Below are 20,331 nucleotides of genomic sequence, written 5' to 3' on the forward strand. Positions count from 1 at the left end.
ACGTTAGAAAAGGAAGGGCAGATTCATATAGTCTATAAAAGCAAATAAGTGCCATGCAATCAAAAATGAAATATATCCCAATAATGAGATCCTGTGTATATATAAAACATACAAAACCTAATATAGCATGAATAAAAATATAGCATATACATAAAAGTCTTAATTTAGTGTGTCAGAATAAAACCACAACCCAGTGGACTTATTTCTTCTTAGTGAAACAGTCTCTGTTTCATTTCAATCCAATCTCTATTATTCCTTATCAAGCACCCGTGCTCCACCACCAATTGTGCAGAGTGTCCTCACCTTCTTAATAGGACCCACATCACAAACATCTATAATGCTGAAGGACACTTCCAATGCATTCAGACAATCCAGGTCTCGTTTCCCTCTTCCCCTTATGGCTTCTCTAGAGATCCAAATATATACCCCTTCATATGACGTCCTGGACTGCGTGCGATATCTGAATGATGCCTGCAGCTACAAGCATCATACAGATATCTTTTTCTGCCGGCGATTCCCTGCACTGTAAAAACAATCAATCAATCATAGCGGCCGCTTGATTGACAACCACAGCAGATTCAAACGCTCCAAACGCCCGTGCAATCAGTGAGCCGCAGAATGAAATCAGCCGGTGGCGGCCGTTTACCATAGAGCTGACCAAGGACCAGATGGTTCCCGGTCACCTCTATGACCTTCGGAGGCCAGACTTTATAATGTCACGTTCGGCCTTGGCAGTTGCAAACACTGCCGTTGCCTTGGCTGGGAAGCCAAGATTGTTTTTTTTTTCCTTCTTTGATTTTAGACTTTTCAGCCTAGAGACAAAATATATATATGCGCCCCCATGTGCTCTAGCTCACCAGAAGCAAACACATACGTACGTTGTGCCAGCATATCGAAATGAAATTAAAACACCACATGTGAGGCATCGCCACGAACATTAGAGCGAGAGCAATAATTCTAACCCTAGACCTCCTGTGCAACTCTATTGAGATTTTTAAGTATCAAAATTTGGCACCCTTCCACGAATTTGCGCAATTTTACATGTTGGGTATTCATTTACTCGGCGCAACATCCAGTGTTAATTTCGTTGACTAAAACATTTTGTCGACCAAATGAATACCATTTTATTTGACTAAAACAATTAAGATGACTAAACTACAACTAAAACAGCATTTTAGTCAAAAGACTAAGACTAGTGCATCTTTCATCCAGTGCTGCTGCACTGAAGTTTCTGGATTCTGAGTCATGATAAAGCAAAAGAATTGTCAAAGGATCTGTGGGAAAAGGTAGTTGAACTGTATAAAACAGGGAAAGGATATACCGTATTTATCGGCGTATAACGCGCGCCGGCGTATAACGCGCACCCCAATTTTAAGAGGGAATTTTCTGGAAAAAAATAATTTTTTAAATAAACAACTTTGAAGAAGCAATCTAAGGGTCAGTGGCCATGAAAGGGTGTGTGATGATCATCATGAGTGGCTCAGTGTATGACCAAAATAAATAAATAAGAAGTTACCAGTATAATCTATTGATATAAACCACAAGTTAAGCATTATAAAGCAAGATTTAAAAAAAAAAAAACCTTTAAAGTCAGTATAGAGCAAAGTTCTCAGTTCATTGTCAAATCTCTATACAGTATTATATAAGCAAACAGCAATGTTCACAGCCTCTAAAAACCGCTCCTGTACATCTTTTCTTTCAGTCACTCCTTCCTCCTGCCACTGCCGATGGTGCAAAACTACAAGTTTAGCATTATAAGGCAAGATTAAAAAAAAAAAAAAAAAAAAAAAAAAAAAAAATGTGCAGAATGGGTTGGGGGGTGCAAAATTTTTCCTGGGGGGCACAAAGTATCCAGCACAGAAGTCCGAGAATATGATTACCATTCAGTGGCTGGAATAGAAAGAAGTAACAGATACCTCAGAGGGGAAGGAGGGGTGCGAGCGCCCGCCGAAAAAAATCACAGAGCCGTTTTGGCTGTCACGTCACACATGCACAGTCCCGCCTCCGCCATCGGCATTAGACGATCTCCTGCGACAGACAGAACACTGGTCCAATGCTGATGGCGGAGGCGGGACTGTGCGTGTGTGACGTGACAGCCGAGTGAGAGCCGAGAGGAGGTGACTGCTCAGTGATTTCTGGCGGGCGCTAGTCCCCCTCCGAGGTATCCGCGTATATCGCGCACCCACGATTTTCCCCTGATTTTATGGGGGAAAAAAAGTGCATGGTATATGCCGATAAATACGGTAAAAAGATATTCAAGGAATTGAGAATGCCAATCAGCAGTGTTCAAACTCTAATCAAGAAGTGGAAAATGAGCGGTTCTGTTGAAACCAAACCAAGGCCAGGTAGACCAACTAAAATTTCAGCCACAACTGCCTGGAAAACTGTTTGGGATGCAAAGAAAAACCCACAAATAACTTCAGATGAAATACAGGAGTCTCTGAAAACATGTAGTGTGGCTGTTTCAAGATGCAAAATAAGGAGGCACTTGAAGAAAGATGAGCTGCATGGTTGAGTCACCAGAAGAAAGCCATTACTTACAAATGCCACAGTGGATCACTGATGTTTTGGGGATGTTTGAGCTACAAAGGGCCAGGAAATTTGGTCAATATTGATGGCAAGATGAATGCAGTGTGTTATCAAAAAAATACTGGAAAGAACATTTGCTTTCATCAGCCAGGAAGCTGCGCATGAGAAGTACTTGGACATTCCAACATGACAATGATCCAAAACACAAGGCCAAGTCGACCTGTCATTGGCTACAGCAGAATAAATTGAAGATTCTGGAGTGGCCATCTCAGTCTACTGACCTCAATATCATTGAGCCACTCTGGGGAGATCTCAGACATGCAGTTCATGGAAGACAGCCCATGAATTTACAGAAACTGGAGGCTTTTTTCCAAGAGGAATGGGCAGCTTTACCATCTGAGAAGATAAAGAGCCTTGTGACGGACTTTTATGCAAATATCAAATATGCTTCAGTCTAATTCTCTCCCTGCTAGTTTAATGCTGTGTGTTAGATGAAAAGGTGATTTCATGTGTGACTCATCTCTCTGTGAAGACTGTTAATATGTTAAATAAGGCTAGCTTTTGAAAGGCCTTTAATTGTGTGATAACACTGTCTAAAACCTATTGATGCTCAGAGGTGTGAATAGGTGTCAAGCGGCATGCGGAGACGAAACGTCTGCCTAGGAAACTCAGTGTGTGAAGGTGGTTTGTTTGATGCCATTAATTAAGGAATGTGCAGTGATTAGACATGATAATTATAGGCCAGTGCCGACCTGTCTAGAATAGAGTAGTAATTAGCCTTAGTGTGTGATTGGGGGGGGTGGAGATCTCATTGTTGCTTTAATGCCTGGTACTGTATATAAAGCTGAGAAGAAACCATTAAAGTCTGTCTTGTTCCAGCAGTAAGCGTGACCCATGTGTGGCTTAATGGGCGATCTCAGGAATATTCCTCCTCATGGAATATTGGGTGATGTTCTTATGGAAGAAGGAAATCTTTGACGGGGATATCATTCTAATACCGTCACAAGCCTCATCCACAAATATCACAAAATAATTCAAGCAATCATTGATGTTAAAGGGGGCAATACACAGTATTAAGAACTGGGGTATATAAACTTTTGATCAGGGTAATTTGAATTTCTGTTGAGGATTTAAAAGAGAGTAAGCACAGTTGATTGATAATAAATGGCTTCAAACACTATGAGTGAAAGAAAAGTTTTTGTGTCATCATTCATATCCTCTAAAAAATGGCCAAGAGATCAAATTCTGCCAGGGTATGTAAACTTATCACAACTGTAAACTCTATCCAACAAACAAATGACCTGTCCAAAGCCTTAACCCCTTTCGAAAAACAATGTTTAAGTCACACACACACCCCAATGTCATGTCAACTTTACACAACATTCTATGGGAAAACACTCAGACTAACAATGGCAAAGCCTGTAAAGCCTGGGCTCAAGATCTTAAAGCGGTTCTCCACCCTAAAGTGGAGTCCCGCTGATCGGAACCCTCCCCCCCTCCGGTGTCACATTTGACACCTTTCAGGGGGGAGGGGGGTGCAGATACCTGTCTAAAGACAGGTATTTGCACCCACTTCCGGCCCGGCATTCACGGGCAAAAGACGGGCATTCCGTCACATCCCGTCGCCCCCCCATTGTGTGCTGGGAACACTCGGCTCCCAGCACACAGCGGGAGCCAAACGGCGGGCGCGACTCGCGCATGCGCCGTAGGGAACCGGGCAGTGAAGCCGCAGCGCTTCACTTCCTGGTTCCCTCAGCGTGGATAGCAGGGGGAGCAGCAGAGTGACGAGCGATCGCTCGTCCTCTGCTGCGATCGGCGCTGGACTCCAGGACAGGTAAGTGTCCTGATATTAAAAGTCAGCAGCTGCAGTATTTGTAGCTGCTGGCTTTTAATATTTTTTTCCCATGGCACATCCGCTTTAACATAAATCTAACAAACACTAACTGGGGGAAAAAAAATATATATCACCACGTTCATATGGGTTCCATTAATGTCTCTATCCAAGAGAACAATTATAAAATCTTATCCCGCTGGTATCACATCCCCTCTATTCTACACAGGCTCAACCCCTCCATTTCAGACCAATGCTGGAGATGTCAACAAGCAACTGGCGATCTACTACACATTTGGTGGGAATGCCCACTAATCCAATCCTTTTGGAAAATGGTTCATGAACGGATAAAAAAAAAAAAAAACACAAAAAAACAAAAACACAAACACACACACAATTTCTACTTCATCATCATGTCTCAAGAGACACACCATACCAAACCCTTCTTTGTCAGACTGGTACAAAAACGCATAAATAAAATAGTTCAGATGGAAGAACTCCTTTTAATCTCACAAAACTCCCCTCACAAATTCTCCTCTATATGGGCCTGTTGGACCTACTTTCAGCTCTCCAAGGAATACCAGCAAACAACTGGCCTCCCTTTTTCAAATCGGACCTAAACATTTAGCTTATTTTCTCGGTGCAGACCCTGACATCATCCCACACAAGTCCCTTATCCTAGGACACAGGGGGGTAAACTATCTGTTGCCAAGCTCCACCAATACCTCCCAAACTTGCTACTCTGCTGAAAACGTAATATTCACCAATCTGAATCTCATTCACACTCTTAGAAACACCTGCAGATAAATAAATGTAAGTACTCAGTCGTATACCGGGCCCCACTTACCATTAGTACTTCCTTCTCCTCTCTTTCTCTTAAACATCTCACCTTCCCCTCCAAAACACCCTCTTAGTTTTTAGTCCCCCCTTCACATTATCCTCTAATACAAGACCAGATCTTACTGTAATGTGTATGTCGGTTACACACATTCACACATAAGCAGAGCACTCTGCAGTAAGAGCAACTCTTCAAAATTACACCAGACAAATTAAAGTTCTTACCTGACACAACCTCTACTAGGTAGTAAGTCATAAAAGAAACACAACTACTCATACCACCCTACTTATCACCCTTGACAGTCATACTTTGTTACTCTATACCTTGTTCTCGATTGAAACATCATTGTTATATGGACACGTTTTCAAATCCACTATGCATTTGTTCTTGGTGAAATCAACCAATGTGTATTACCTATTATTCACAAAAATGAAAAAAGGAAGCACTCACAATGCCACATCCGTAAATTGAAGAAGTAGGGGCACAGAAAAGGATACTTCGAAAAGTAACCAAAAAGGTCGGACTTTTAAGGGATGGAAACAATGGAGAAGTATAAAAAAAAAGTACATAATAGAAAACAGCATTCAAGAATTAAAAATCCTAAACCATGATATAAATTGTGAACTGAGCCCTTTTTTTCGACACACAAGGACTCAGTTCACAATTTATATATCATTGTTTAGGATTTTTAATTCATGAATACCGTTTTCTATTACTGTATATACTCGAGTATAAGCCGACCCGAATATAAGCCGAGGCACCTAATTTTACCACAAAAGAAAATAGGAAAACGTATTGACTCGAGTATAAGCCTAGGGTGTCCATCTGCATGCCTCACTTTGCATCACTGTGCCCATGACTAAACTGACGTTTAACATGGGAGTCTATGGAAGGGGTGTCCAGCTTTGAAAAATCAGTGCTCCCCAGCCGTAGGTCCCCCAGACAACAAACTTTGCACACTTGTAGGAGGAGAAATGGGGCTACATGTGTGCCAAGTTATGGGTCCCCTACGACCGGCACTGGGTCCCCAAATTCACCAGAGAAATTATTGTTTAACATGGGAGTCTATGGAAGGTGGAAGGGTGCCCAGGTTAAAAAAAATAATCGGTGCTCCCCGGACAACAACATTTGCACAGTAGAGGAAGAGTGGGGCTACGTGTTCCAAGTTTGGGGGTCGAGGGGACCTACTGCCGGCCGGTACCGGGTCCCAAAAGTCCAGGAGATCAGACGGTGACGGTGATCAGAAAAGGTGACTTGAGTATAAGCCAAGGGGGGCATTTTCAGCACACAAAAAAAAAAAATGATATATTATATATACACACATATACACACACACACTTCTCCATTGTTTCCATGCCTTAAAAGTCCGACATTTGGTTACTTTTCAAAGTAGCCTTTTCTGTGCACCTATTATTCACAGTCGAATTGTTTTGCTGTAGTCTGATATTGCTCTTGTTATTGTCATATACGCTCCAAGGACATCAGAAAAAAAAAAAAAAAAACACATTCTGGTGGTAGGAGGGGTTATTAGTTTGATCAGATTAGATCCTCCTGTTGGCGCAGTATAACGTGGAAGTTGGGATGAGAAAGAAATCCTTTTGAAACATTACAAAAAAAATTTGAATAATCCCCTAAGCAATCTCCTAAAGTATTTTGCGAATATTAACAACAGAAACCAAGCCTTAAAAAGAAAAAAAAAAATTAAACACAAACAAAAATCAGACCACGAGAAATGGATGCGACTCACTAACCTTAGATTACTTTCATCCATGCATAAAACATAATCATAGGACATGAAATCTTCCTTTGTGATCTGAAATTAAAGCCATACTTAGTCATTATTGCACTTATACATCACAAAGACAGTTTTAGAAAAAAATAATTATATATATATATATATATATATATATAACACAGTGACCATAGACTGTAAGCTCTCTCAAATCAACCCTCACCATTGTGATTGTTGAACTGATTGACCTCCAGCTACCTCTATACTGGGAAATGTTGAAAAGGAGAGGTTTTTCAGCAAGACAGAATAAATCCCAAAAAGTGTGTGTACACAATACTAAATCTACTTTAGCAGCAACACTCGGGTTAATCTCATGACTTTCAAATATTGAGCATGCTTGGGCAATGAAAGAACTTAAACAACATGTCATCTAAAACTGATGGTCACCAAGCACAACCCACCACACTTGAAGTCCCACCACTGCGCTTACAGATGAAGTGAATTGTATTTAAAGTAGAACTGCCACTTTAACAATAAAAGAATGTGAATAGTATTTTTTAAAACTCTATCAAATCAGACCCAAGGTGTGCGGATATTATCTCACCCCCACTCACTCCTCGGGCTTGGATCTCCGCTTCCTGTTTTAGCTTTACACGCAACATGCTAGATCTGAAGACTGCCGTACAGCCACGCTGTACATGCGTAGCTGTACGGCAATCTTCAGATCTAGCATGTGACGTGTTACGCATCAAGTCGAACCAGTAAGTGGAGATCCAAGGCCGAGTGGGGGTGAGATAATATCCGCAGACCTCAGGTCTGCCGTATAGCAGCTGCTATAGCCGCTAGAGATGATCACAGTCTTCTCCCGACAGGGGCTGAGCGGAGGAAGCTCCCGCCTGGAGAAGACAATTGCCAATTCCCCTGTCAACACTGCATCAGAAGGAAATAATGAAAATATAGTTTTAAGTGTTCTAAAGGCAAGTATTCTCCCATAACAAACATTCAGCTTCCTGCTGTCAATTGTGTAGTGAAAATTTAAAACCACTGTAGATAATGAGATTGGTTGTTATACCCAAAACACATCTCTTGGTGCGATTATGAAAGAAAACAAACAGTAGACCCTGCCCAGTGACAGAAACCAGAAATGTGGGATAGACAATCATGAAAATGTTGGTAAAAAGTCTGTAAACTCAAAACAAAATGCACTGTCCTATACCTGCCGTGCTCTATGCGATGTTTCAGTATTGTGGCTTTTTAAGCACTTTATTGCCCTTGAATCTGGGGAGCAACCCACGTTCCAGTCAGAGGTGGCAGCGCTGTCTATGGACCACTGCAACACAAAACATAATGGATAGGATTCAATAACAGATGAAATGGAGGTACATTACCTGCCTGGCTGTGTGACTCATGGAAACACCATGCTTCCTCATACAGCTCTGGCCCCGATAATCAGGCGGGTTTCCTATTTCATAAGTAGATGTGGCTGCGCTGTCTACTTTCCACTAGAACAGAAAGACACATGGTCTATTGCTTGTAAACCCTTAACAAAATATATATAGCTTTACAGGACAAAAGCAGATCTATAGAAGAGGATAAAACCCATGCAGAATTCAGAGACAAAGAAGAAACAGAAGCGATAAATGTAGATATACTTTTCCGTCATTCAATTTTTTTGGTAAGTCATTATTGGTCCCATTCAGTTTCGACAGTGTCAGCAAATAAAACTTCTCATACCCCTTGAAAGCAGTGCGATCAAGCCGTTATGAATGGTCCAATTCCCAAATAAAACATAGCTTGTTGCATCCAGTGGAGAACTTATCAAGAACAAGTAGGTCACCAATAGTCTTGGAAATCTTTAGAACATCCCAAAATGTTCTAATACACAAAATGATTATGGTATTTGTGACATTAACCACTTAAGGACCGGACCAATATGCTGCTAAATGACCCAAGGGGTTTTTACAATTCGGCACTGCGTCGCTTTAACAGACAATTGCGCGGTCGTGCGACGTGGCTCCCAAACAAAATTGGCGTCCTTTTTTCCCCACAAATAGAGCTTTCTTTTGGTGGTATCTGATCACCTCTGCGGTTTTTATTTTTTGCGCTATAAACAAAAATAGAGCGACAATTTTGAAAAAAATGCAATATTTTTTACTTTTTGCTATAATAAATAGCCCCCAAAAACATATACAACATTTTTTCCCCCTCAGTTTAGGCCGATACGTATGCTTCTACGTATTTTTTGTAAAAAAAAAAAAAAAAAAAAAAAATATATCGCAATAAGCGTTTATCGATTGGTTTGCGCAAAATTTATAGCGTTTACAAAATAGGGCATAGTTTTATTATTTTTTTTTTTTACTACTAATGGCGGCGATCAGCGATTTTTTTCATGACTGCGACATTATGGCGGACACTTCGGACAATTTTGACACATTTTTGGGACCATTGTCATTTTCACAGCAAAAAATGCATTTAAATTGCATTATTTATTGTGAAAATGACAGTTGCAGTTTGGGAGTTAACCACAGGGGGCGCTGTAGGAGTTAGGGTTCACCTAGTGTGTGTTTACAACTGTAGAGGGGTGTGGCTGTAGGTCTGACGTCATCGATTGAGTCTCCCTATAAAAGAGATCACTCGATCGATGCAGCCGCCACAGTGAAGCACGGGGAAGCCGTGTTTACTTACGGCTCTCCCCATTCTTCAGCTTGGGGGAGCGATCGCGAGGGGGCGGCTAGAAACGAATAGCCCCGGATCGCTCCTGAAGCCACGGGAACCGCCGCATGTACCGGGGGGGTCCCGATCGGACCCCCGACCCACATCTAGGCAGGGACGTACAGGTACACCAATGTGCCTGTCCGTGCCATTCTGCCGACGTAAATGTACATGCGGCGGTCCGGAAGTGGTTAATACTTGAACATTGCGGGCACGCTGGACAGGTAAATGTCCTTATTTTAAAAGTCAGCAGCTGCAGTATTTGTAGCTGCTGACTTTTTTTTTTATATATATATATATATATATATATATATATATATATATATATATATATATATATATATATATATATATATATATATATATAAAATTGGCGGACCTCCGCTTTAAAAAAAGAAAAAAAAAAAAACAAAAAAAAAAACACAGGTTTATACTTACCTGCTCTGTGCCATGGATTTGCACAGAGCAGTCCTAATCCTCTTCTCACAGTTTTACAAACACTTATCTTTTAAGTGCCGTTATCAATAAAAACATTTTCCGAGACACCCCATGGTTCATCGACAGGCACTTCTAAGCTGCATGCACCCGTTTCAAGTTGCTTTTGCATTCCCTGCATTAGGGGAGAAACAGTTCTGACACAAACAAAAGTTGCACAGACCCTGAAACTCTCCAGAGCCTCCTAAATGAGATTTACTGCCTGAATTATACATTCATTTGTCACGCTTGAAGTTAGAAAAATGGGTGTATAATCTCTGTGTATAGTGTTTTTTTAAGCTACCATAAGACTCAAAAGCAGATCACCTTTTATTTAACACACATAAATTAGCTAGACAGGCGGTAGCCATGGATATGATATAATCAAATGCTTAGGAAAGTATTTACAGTTGAGGCTCAAATCTCCATTGATAAGACAATATTTGCAGTTCCCACCATGAATTCTATTCATTTGAAGGTGTTGCAGCATTATAAATTCACAAAAAAGGATAAATATAGATCTTCAAGTTGACACAGAGCAAGCCACATTTATAAAAATTGGAGCAAAGTATTATAGCGGCGTTCTCTACTCCAAGAAACAAGCAATGCTCTTCCATGATTACCTTTAGCAGCAGAAAGCAAAAGCACACAGCATAACAACTTAACCAAACAGCAAGTAAAACAATAATAAAACTGGACATCACATTTTGTAATTTTTTTTACACTTTTTTCAACAAAAGCACAACTTTTTCTTGGGACGCTGTGTAAAATAAGAGAATGAAAATGATCTGCAAAACGTCATAAACCCATATTTTATTCACAATATAAAAATGTTAATTTTGAAATAGATGGTAGCAACACATCTCAAAAAAGTTTGGACATGGCAGAACAGCTAGGAGAATATTTTGGAACAGGTCTGTAACATGAATGGGTATAAAAGGGGCATCTTAGAGAGCAGAGCCAAGTGTCAATGGACGCAGCAGAGTCCCTCGGGAGAGAGCGCAGACACACACACACACACACACACACACACACGAGTGCCCCCCATGAGAAGCAGTTTCCTGTGGGGATACAGGACAGAGAATTCAGGAGTGCCGGCAGGGGACCAGAGAAAAATAGGTTTGGGGCCGCTCTGCACAATTCCGTTGCACAGTAAGTATAGAGATGTTTGTTAATAAAGAAAAAAAAAAAAAAAAAAAAAACACACACTATTTTATTCCGATGTTCTAGCATGAAGAAAATATGGGTTTATGAGATTGCAAATCATTGCATTCTGTTTTTATGGAGATTTTACACATTTAAAAAATTAACAGAGTGTCTCTGTTAAATCATAAATAATCCCACAAATCTAGGCAAGATCTCTGAATTGTCAGGCTAATAAATGGAACTCCAGTCAAAATGTCAGATTTCTTAATTTTTGAGTGGGGATGGGTTAGAACTTCTGTCAGGTTTTTCAAGTTGTCTAAATTCCTAATGGTTTCCACATACTTCCTGTCCTGGTGACACCTCACTGCACAGGAAATCTCCCTATCACGGAAACAGGCAGGAATAAAACCTGACAGATGGTCAAAACCTTCCCTAGTCTACTTAGGCTTCATTCACACTTGCGGGACATTGGAGTGCAAATTTGAATGGGTATGACTTGGATGCGACTTTGGCTTTGACCACTGATAATGGACAACTGTTGCATGTAAAATATTCAGGTGCGACTTTTGAGGGTTAGCAGACGTTATACATTTATGGCCTGCAAGTCACATGAAAGTTGGACCAAAGTGGTGCATGAACTACTTTGAAGTCGCATAGATATAAACGGTACTCATTAGAAAACACAGTGTGCAACTTGTCATGCAACTTTGATATTCAAAGTCATATCAGTGTGAATGGAGCCTAAAATAAAGTGTGATTTCTATCAGTCTCACTCCTGTCCTGATGATCACTATCTTTCCTGCGTGAAATAAGAGGAGATCTTTCGCAGACAGACACACATAGCAGCAAATCTATCCCTGCTATCAAAAACAAACATTTATAAAGACAAAATGTTTATAAAGCCATTACTCACCTCATGCGATACTCCCTCATCAGATACCAACTTCTGGAACACCGCTTCAGCTATTGGGGACCGGCAAATGTTACCTAAAGTGAATCAAACAGTTTTATCAGTGTTTCAGAATTAAAATAAAACCCAGTTTGAATTTTACGTTTCACATACACAGTGGGGTAGGTTTACTAAAGCTGGTGCACTCAGACTCTGGTGCAGCTGTGCATGGTAGCCAATCAGCTTGTTCAATCCATAAAACCTAGAAGCCGATTGGTTTCCATGCAGAAGTGAGCCCGATTTTGCACTCTCCAGCTTTAATAAAGCCCACTATGTTTTAGTCCATTTCAGTTAGATAATTAAGCATTGCAAATTAATATTGTCACTGGCAGATAACAATTTGAGTTCTTGGCTCCTTTTAGCACTCCTCCACTAGATTGCAATCTTCTTCTATGTTGAGTGACAGCTAGAGCCAAATATCCACATCCTGTGAGCCCAGGCAGTCATGAACACCTCTTGGGGGTGTGTCATGTTGGTCTGGGCCAGAGAGAAGAGAGATTACGACGCTCCCTTGCTCTACCTAAAACAAAAAAGTTTTGCCTATAGTTCTACTTAAAGGGGTTGTAAAGGAATTTTATTTTTTTCATAATAAGCATCCTTTACCTGCAGACATTCCTCTTTTCACTTCCTCATTGTTAGTTTTTGCTCAGAAGTTGCTCTATTTCTTCTCTGTTCTGTTCACTTCCTGATTGTTACTGACCACCGTGAAGGGAGGCTTTACTGCGGTGGTCAGTAACGTGCTCACCCCCTCCTGGGAACTACATCTGTGTGGCAGGATGCTCTCTACGTGTTAGAGACCTCAAGGAGGTGTGAATTACTGGGCGTGCCGCAATTCACACTGGGAAATGTAGTTCTTACATGAACGAACGATGCAAACCAGGAAGTGAATGAGAGAACAGAAACTAGAATGCCGGAGGTGATATCAGGGCTGTGGAGTCGGAGTCGAGGAGTCGGGGGAAATTTTGGGTACCTGGAGTCGGAGTCGGCAAACAATGCACCGACTCTGACTCCTACTAAATTTAGATTGGAATTTAAAAAAAAAAGCAAGTTTAAATGTCCCAATTCACAAAAAGTTATAAATAATGACTTCTCTACTGTAAGAATAAAGACCAATGCATGCAGTGCCTCACGTAACCGCAAAACGAACACGTTAAGTGACCGTGAAGAAGCATGCTTTTCATGTGCTTCACTATATGGCACGCAACACACAATTAGGAGCAGCAATACTTATACTTTCCATAATGTTGTGTTCTGCTTTTACAGGGAACGCAGCGTCCATGTGTAACCTAGCCTCTCACTGATAAGGGATTAAATAAATATGTTTTTTGCAGGACTAGAGACACTTGTATAAGTGAAGGGAATGGAGGGCCAATAGTTCAAGACTGAAGCTGTAAACCATTGGAAAAACTGCTGTCATTTAGCTAAGGCTATAAAAACTTGTAAACTCCGATTGTTAGCTTAAACTTTAAACATGACTATGGGATTCTCCTAGGAAAATCATGTTTTAGAATAACAAAAAACTTTGTTTTCATTGTGTTTGTCTTTTGCTTAAACTGTGCAATACAGTAGACTGTTGGCTTCCCAGCCAGTAGTCCTGTGGTAGGTTGCGTTTCTTTCCCTCAAGGAATGTATAAAATACATTCGCATATTAATACAGAGGAGTCGGAGACGGGGAGTCGGAGTCGGAAGTACATAAAACTGAGGAGTCGGAGTAGGAACATTTATCTACCGACTCCACAGCCCTGGGTGATATAGATGAAGGAATCTAATTCTAATTCTTCAACACCGCTCTGTTACACTAAGCCCCCATTCACACCTAGGCATTTTGTCGCCTGTAGTGTGACGCCGCAGCAGCCCCGAGACGCTGGAGGGATGAAAACACATTGCCCTCTATGGAGATGGTTCACATCTCCACGCCAAACGCTGTACGCCTGAAAAAAAAGTCCGGACCTTTGTTTCAGGCGGCATTCGGCATAGGAGATGTGAACCATCTCCATAGAGGTGGTAAGGCTGCATTCAAAATCGCGGCATTTTTGTCGCCGCAAAATCGCGGTACAAAATGCCGCAATTTGTTGCGGCAAATCGCGGGACAAAACGCCGCAATTTTGTACGCCTAGGTGTGAATGCAGCCTAACAGTTTATATTTCTTCAAAGCCCAAATATGACTGGGCTTGTCTCTAGATTTAAGAATCATTTTAAATCTTTGCTCAGATAAGTGGTACTAAAGGTTTTTAATATTTACAGAAATGTTATAAAAAGTAGGAGTTGTTTCGACCCCCCCCAAGTGCAGCACGTAGAGCGGAAGGTACAACACACACACACACACACACACACACACACTTAATTTATTATAACATACCTCATATGACCCAACTGAATGAGATTTCCTATTCAACGTACTAAAAACACCCACACAGCATAATGAAGACCTCTGGGGAGCTCCATTACAGGTAATATACAAACTTACTAACAATGGAGAAGGCAGCTGTGGATAATGTACTAAAACATACACTCTTCCATTAGTTGCATTTTGAGCCCAAACTCATTGACCGTTCCGATAATTAAAAGAAAATGGTTTTGCATCCTCTGGGATAAAGATTTTTATGTTATCACCATTCTAACTTGTTTCCTGCACTTTGGTGAGTGGGCAGCTCAGGATTTCTCAAGCCTTACATCACTAATGACAACATGCTCTCAAATAGCAGCAAGAAATCAGTTTGGCAGCTCCATTAATGAACATAGTAGTTGTAGAGTGGCTCCTGGTGAAGTGTTGGGCATAGAACCCCTCAGGACTGCACATAAAGTAACAGACTGGTTCCATGCTTGGAACTCATTCTTAAAAGTCCGATTTTAAAGGGGTGGTTCACCCTAAAAACTACTTTTTTTTATTACAATGGCCCCCCACATTACAATACGATTAAGGCTATTATTATTTTTTTGAAGCTGTACATACCTTTGTACAGCATATTCACCCGTTGCGAGTCCCGCGGGAGTGGGCGTTCCACACATGTCTGTGATTGACATTTTGACCAAAAACGAGCTCCCCCCCCCGTCGCGTAAGCCACGTCACGGTTGGCGAAAGGAGCCAAACGGCAAGTCGGCGCTATATACAATAATAGCCTTAATCGTATTGTAATGTGGGGGGTCATTGTAATAAAAAAAAGTAGTTTTTAGGGTGAACCACCCCTTTAACCACTTTCAGAAGCTGGTTTAATCGCTTGGTGAGTATACAGCTTAATTTCGTATTCCTTGCTTAAAGGTGTTGTAAAGGTTCGTCTTTTATTTTCTAAATACCGTAGGTTCCTTTATGCTAGTGCATTGTTGGTTCACTTACCTTTTCCTTCCTTTTCCCTTCGTTTGAATTTCTCACTTCCTGCTTCTCCTCAGTAAGCTTTCCACCATCATCCGAGCGGTGGAAAGTCATTTAGAACAGCTTACTGAGGAGGAACAGAAAGTGAGAAATTCAGACAAAGAAAAAAAAACATGTAGAAGGGAAATTGAAGGAAAAGGTAAGTGAACCAACAATGCACAAGCTTAAAAGGAACCCGTTTAGAAAATAAAAAACAAACCTTTACAACCCCAGTTTAAAGGAGAAGTGCGGAATTCTAAAAAAAATAAAACACTTGCCTCCCTGCTGCAGCATCAGTCTTATTCTGCAGTTGTCCCCCGCCAGCTCCAACACCAAAAACTAATCACTCAGCTCTCAAGCCTTCTCTGAGAAGAGAGTGGCGATTGTCAGTCACCGGTTGAGTTGTACATGGTTTGAGCGAGATAAAATTGGCACAGCAGAGCGATGAGTGACAGATAATGATAAAATACAAACTGGAAACCACGCAAAGTCATGCATAAAATAGTGAGCTGCAAACACAAAGTGGATATCTTCTTTAATAAAGTGCTACAAATAAGTGTTGGGCTAATAAATCATCTAAACAAATGAATAAAATAAAAGCAAACATTTTTTTTTTTTTAAAAACAATCCAAAATAAGTCTTTAAAGCGGAGTTCCAGTCAAAAATAGAACTTCCGCTTTAAGTGTAGGTGACCCCCTGACATTCCACATTTGGCATGTAATTTTTTGGGGGGGGAGGAGCGGGTAACCTGTTTTTACAGGCACCCAGCTCCCACTTTCTCCCTGGTGCCGCGGCGCAAAAGGGAAGACCATCTCCCCCCCCCAATCCGTGCAATCTTCTGGGACACGTCACAGAAGATTGCCCGGCTAATCACATGCAGTGCGTGCCCAGCTGTGAAGCCGGGCGCCCACAGTAACAATGCGGGGGGAGAGGAGCAGGGCTTCGTGCGCCCGCATCGCTGGACAGGCGAGTGTCTGATTATTAAAAGTCAGCAGCTACACTTTTTGTAGCTGCTGACATTTAAATGGGTGGAACTCCGCTTTAACACAAAGCTGAAGTGCAAGTGAAAACAAGTCCCCATTACATTTTTTGCGTGAGTGGACTTCATTCTTCCTTGAGGCCGGGTTCACACCTATGCGAATTGAATGCGCGTTTCCCCGCATTCAATTTGCATAGCAGGAGTGTCCGGTGCGGTGTGCCGGAAAAACGTGCGCCTTTTTTTGGTGCGTTTCTGGTTCAATTTTAGCCCAAAATTCGGGCTGAAATTGGACCTGAACCGGGGAACCAGCACGCACCGGACCCCTGCTGTGAGACGCATGCGGGGACAGTGTGAACCCGGCCTAAAAGTTTTCAAGTATCACCAGGAATGGTTAAGGATGCAGGTTTACCAGATAAAGCTGACCCCCTTATTCAGAGCAGTCTAAAAGCATCAATGGCATCTATCCACAGAACTAGCCTTCTATGCCGTTCTTCGAATACGTTGTTAATGTTTCAAAGCAAGTAAGATCATGCAAAAAGAAAAAAATATACGCTCCTCATAGTGTAGAAATCACCAAACACAGTTTATTTAGCATAAAACCGCACTTACAAACATTACAAAGACTCGCGCATATCAGTATAATCACCCAGACGGCAAAACTCTGTGCACTTCCTGGCTTACCGCCTTTTGCAACAACGTCACGGGTAGGCTCAGGCAGAGCCACTCAATGACATTAAAAATAAGATGTATGCTGTTTGGGGGTTTAAAGCGGAGTTCTACCCGAAAGTGGAACTTCTGCTTTAAGCACTTCCCGCCCGGCCTATAGCCGATTTACGTCCGGGAAGTGGATCTGAAATCCTGACAGGACGTTCCAGAACGTCCTGCAGGATTTCATGCCCCGCGCCCGTGGGGGCGCGCAGTGATCGGTGATGCGGGGTGTCAGTCTGACACCCTGCATCTCCGATCTCGGTAAAGAGCCTCCGGCGGAGACTCTTTACCACGTGATTAGCCGTGTCCAATCACGGCTGATCACGATGTAAACAGGAAGAGCCGTTGATGGCTCTTCCTCACTCGCGTCTGACAGACGCGAGTATAGGAGAGCCGATCGGCGGCTCTCCTGACAGGGGGGGTTCGCGCTGATTGTTTAGCCCCCCCTCGGATCGCCACACTGGACCACCAGGGTGGGCAAAAAAAAAAAAAGCCTGCAAAAAAATAAAATATAAAAGTCTGAAAAAAAATAAATAAAAAAGCATTAAAAAATAAAAAAAAAGATGCCAATCAGTGCCCACAAATGGGCACTGACTGGCAACCTGGGAAAATCAGTGCTGCCCCACAGTGTCCATCAGTGCCACCCCAGTGTCCATCAGTGCCACCCCACAGTGTCCATCAGTGCCACCCCACAGTGCCCATCCATGCCCAGTGCCCACCTATCAGTGCCCATCTGTGCCACCCATAAGTATCCATCAGTGCCACCCATAAGTGCCGCCTATGAGTGCCCAGTGCCGCCCATCAGTGCCGCCTATGTGTGCCCATCAGTGCCGCCTATGTGTGCCCATCAGTGCCGCCTATGTGTGACCATCAGTGCCGCATACCAGCGCCGCCAATCAGTGCCACCTCATCTGTGCCCGTTAGTACTACCTCATCGATGTCCATCAGTGCCATCTCATCGGTGCCCATCAGTGCCGCCATATCAGTGCCAGTAATTGAAAGAGAAAAACTTATTTACAAAAAAATTAACAGAAAAAAAAAAAAAAAAAAAAAAAAAAAATCGCAGAGGTGATCAAAGACCACCAAAATAAATCTCTATTTGTAGGGAAAAAAGGATGCCAATTTTGTTTGGGTACAGTGTAGCATGACCGCCCAATTGCCATTCAAAGTGCGACAGTGCTGAAAGCTGAAAATTGGCTTGGGCGGGAAGGTGCGTAAGTGCCTGGTATGGAAGTGGATAAGCACTCCTCGCCCCCTTACATGCCACATTTGGCATGTCATTTTTTTGGGAGGGGGTTGTACCCTCTTTTTAGTAGGACTTCCTGTCCCACTTCCTCCTTCCTTTTTTGGGCCGCCTAGGCGAGTCATCCTTTTCCAACTCAGGTCCCAGAAGATCAGCTGGCCAATAGGAGAGCGCATGCACAGTGCACGCCCGGCGGTGAAGCCGTAAGCTGTCGCAGCTGGGTGTCCATAGTTACGATGACGGCGCCAAAGAGGGGGGAGAGGAGCCTCCGGGGCGGCTGCATCACTGGACAGTGGGGCAGGCAAGTGTCGGTTTATTAAAAGTCAGCAGCTATGCTTTTTGTAGCTGCTGACTTTTAATAAACTAAAACATGGATTTAACATCATTGTATAGCCACTTGCGGACCGCTAACCGTACATATACTGTGGCAAGGCAGCCACTCTGCACCAGATCACATACCTAGAGCTGCACAACTGTTTAAAAATCGTGATCTCGATTCAACCCCTGTGACGATCTCCAACGCAGAGTTTGAGAGCCGGTTCACACAGGGGCGGCACGACTTCGGGGGCGACTGTGCCAGGCGACCTGAAGACGACTTCCAAGGCGACTTGCAAAATGACTTCTGTATAGAAGTCAATGCAAATCGCCCCGAGTCGCCCCCGAAGTCGTACAAGAACCTTTTTCTAAGTCGGCGCGACTTGCGTCGCTCCTATTAGAATGGTTCTATTGACTAGAATGGGACGCGACTTGTTCGGCAGCTGTTTCGCCTGACGAGTCGCCCCAGTGTGAACCGGCTCTGACGATTCTTTCATATAACAAGTGGAGAGACTTTATCTGCTCTCTCAGCTGTCAAAAGACAATGGGCAGTCTGCCAAGTTCTTAACAGGAAACATTGTAACTAATGCTTCATTTTTAGATCAAAGGGATAAACTTCTTTGTGTAAAGATACAAACTTGGCAGACTGCCTGGATTTTAACAACATGAAACATTGTAACCAACTTGCTTCTTAGAGAAAACTTCTGTGTGTAAATGCAGGAAGTTTAACCACTTAAAGTCCAAATCTGTTTCTGAGACTTGTTTAAATAAAAAAATACACTTCAATGAATAATAATAAAAAAAAAGAAACAATAAAGTTGGCCCAATTTTTTTTTTTTTTTTTACGTGAAAGATGTTACGCCACGAGAATCGTGATCTATCTTCTAAGACAAAAAAAATAATAATATGCAATTCTCATTTTAGCCACAATTTTTGCAGCTCTACTAGGTGAACCAACACTTCCGGTTCTGGGGCGTGCATATGCGCCTCCGGCTACTCGCTTGTGCTGCGATTAGGCACAGCGGGAGCTGATCTGCAGGTACCACAGACTCAATGTCCACCGGCACCCGCCGATCATTAGGCAGAGAGCCAGAATGGTGCTCTTCCTATGTAAACAAGGCAGATCACCGTTCTGTCAGTAGGGAAGGCATTGATCCTGTGTAAGTGTAAAAGCACCTCCCACACTGTTAGGAAACACAGGCTAGGCACACATTTAACCCTTGGATCACCCCTGATGATGTTAACACATTCGCAGCCAGTGTCATTAGTACAGTGCACACTGCATTAGTGTCACTGGGTGTCAAAAGGTGTCCGATTTGTCCACCGCAATATCGCAGTCCCATTATAAGTCACTAATCACCACCATTACTAGTTATAAAAAAAACTTTCATAGGGGCAAGTGGCTAGCAAAGGAACAAAATATATAGATTTGTAGAGGTATGTGAGAAGTGTCAGCCTTGTTGACCGAGCAGCTAGTAGTTCCATCCTTTCCCTCAATACAAATGTTATACTGTATATCCCTTCTT

The 20,331-nt window shown here is 42.3% G+C and overlaps 1 protein-coding gene across 2 annotated transcripts in view; it reads right to left on the reverse strand.

The window, feature by feature from the left end:
- Positions 1-20,331, reverse strand: part of ACP1 (acid phosphatase 1) — a 32,865-nt gene that overhangs the window by 12,195 nt on the left and 339 nt on the right. Inside the window, exons 2-4 of one of the 2 annotated variants that reach the window (XM_040348679.1) lie at positions 12,176-12,249; positions 8,319-8,432; positions 6,950-7,011 (exon numbers count right to left, since the gene is read on the reverse strand). In XM_040348679.1, coding sequence (XP_040204613.1) covers positions 6,950-7,011; positions 8,319-8,432; positions 12,176-12,249 — 250 coding nt within the window. Of the gene's footprint in view, positions 1-6,949; positions 7,012-8,146; positions 8,261-8,318; positions 8,433-12,175; positions 12,250-20,331 lie in introns of both variants that reach the window. The other variant, XM_040348678.1, reaches the window with a different exon arrangement.

This window comes from Rana temporaria, chromosome 4, assembly GCF_905171775.1.
Source record: "Rana temporaria chromosome 4, aRanTem1.1, whole genome shotgun sequence".
Taxonomy (NCBI): Eukaryota; Metazoa; Chordata; class Amphibia; order Anura; family Ranidae; genus Rana; species Rana temporaria.